This window comes from Tachysurus fulvidraco, chromosome 19 (genome assembly GCF_022655615.1).
Source record: "Tachysurus fulvidraco isolate hzauxx_2018 chromosome 19, HZAU_PFXX_2.0, whole genome shotgun sequence".
Lineage (NCBI taxonomy): Eukaryota > Metazoa > Chordata > Actinopteri > Siluriformes > Bagridae > Tachysurus > Tachysurus fulvidraco.
Genome location: NC_062536.1, coordinates 19,184,772 through 19,186,462, shown reverse-complemented (window position 1 = coordinate 19,186,462; position 1,691 = coordinate 19,184,772). Strand labels below are relative to the sequence as shown.

Sequence of the window (1,691 nt, the reverse complement as noted above, 5' to 3'; positions counted from 1 at the left end):
TTTTTTGTATTTGATAACTTTATAAAGAAAATCATAATCTAATAGTTTATTAATAATAAAAATGTTCAATTAATTGTCAGTGTCTTTATTTAATGAATGTTAATATTGTGTGCATTAGTGTGTGTGTGTGTGTGTGTGTGTGTGTGTGTGTGTGTGTGTGTGTGTGTGTGTGTGTGTGTGCATTAGTGAGTTAGTGTGGTGTGTTTTCTCTGGTCCACAGTGTGTGTCATTGTGCTGTATCACATCCTCCCCCTCAGCACCTGCAGTCACTCCCAGCTGCAGCAGTGTTTCTCTGTGCAGTCTCACTGACCGAGGTTTTTGTACGACGCTCTAACACTGTGTGAACACATAGTTACTACTGATATAATGGTAACTCTGACAGTAGTAATCTCCTGTATCTTCAGTCTGGACTCCTCTGATGGTCAGAGTGAAGTCAGTATTAGATCCACTGCCACTGAAACGATCTGGAATCCCTGACTGTCTGCTAGTAGCAGCGTAGATCAGGAGTTTAGGAGCTTCTCCAGGTTTCTGCAGGTACCAGTGTAGGTTGCTACCACTAGCCACACTGGTTTTACAGTTGATGGTGACTGTGTTTCCTGGAGCAACAGTTTGCACTGAAGGAGTCTGAGTCACAGTCACCTGACCTCTGGATCCTGAAGAGAAACATAGATTGTGTTTCTGTGCTCTAAAGTGGTGTAGAATTAGTATGAAATGAAGTGTGTGAGGCTGTGAGTTGATGTTAAACTCTCACCTTGAGTCCAGAGGGCCAGTGTGCAGATGAAGACGCTGATCAAAGTCATGGTTGCTGTGGGTGAAGTTGCTGAGCAGCAGCTCTCAGTCATGAAGTGTTAAAGTCACAGGGCTATAAACACTCACAGAGCACTGAAGCATGGGCCACCAACTGCTATTCTGGGAAAAATGTTCATGCAAATCTCTCTTACACCTCACTGCTCTCTCTCTCTCTCTCTCTCTCCTCTCCTCTCTCTCTCTCTCTCTCTCTCTCTCTCTCTTGATTGTCTTCTCATCGTGGTCTGACACTTGTCATGATCCACATCATGAACCTTATTCTGAATTAATAATCACACAGCAGGTCTTCAACACTACTACTGAAAAACTGTCTGTAACTTTATAAGGAATCAGATTTACACTTAATTCATGTCATTTAGTCTGAGACAGAACAGCAGCAGTAGGAGGAGGACAATCCTACAGAGTACAGAGGATTCATAACTTTGTGAGATTTTACCAGAACAGTTTAAACAAGTCCTGGATCCAGCTGCAATCATGAATCTGGTCTTTTATGAATTTCCAGCTGTTTAGCAGCTGCCTGATTTCAGCATTGAATGTATTTAAGGTGTCACACTGCACCCTGGTGGTTAAGATTCATGTAAATCTAGACACGTTTTTAACTTAATCTACAACCAACACAACTCCCATGATCCTCAGTGTGTAACTTCATCACATGATCTGACAGCCTGCTTCTCTTCCAAACCTGTGAGCTTTAGTTAGGGGCTCCTGTCTTTGCCCGTTTGTCACCTTCCCTGAACAAACAAAACGAACAAAGATGGAAGTGTCCAGACACCTGATGCATGCATAAGACGAATTCAGTTTAGAGTTAATGACTTGCAGAGTACACATCTCCATCTTGGAGCATGCAAAAATGAAAAGACGATTTAGGACAAGCCAAGCTCTGG

At 42.5% G+C, this 1,691-nt stretch overlaps 1 gene segment (V, D, J or C); it reads right to left on the bottom strand.

Moving 5' to 3' along the window:
* Positions 1 to 223: 223 nt before the first annotated feature.
* On the bottom strand, positions 224 to 838 carry LOC125139518. The segment is given in 2 exon segments: positions 224 to 653; positions 752 to 838. Coding segments are annotated over 2 exon segments (372 nt in total).
* Positions 839 to 1,691: the final 853 nt, after the last annotated feature.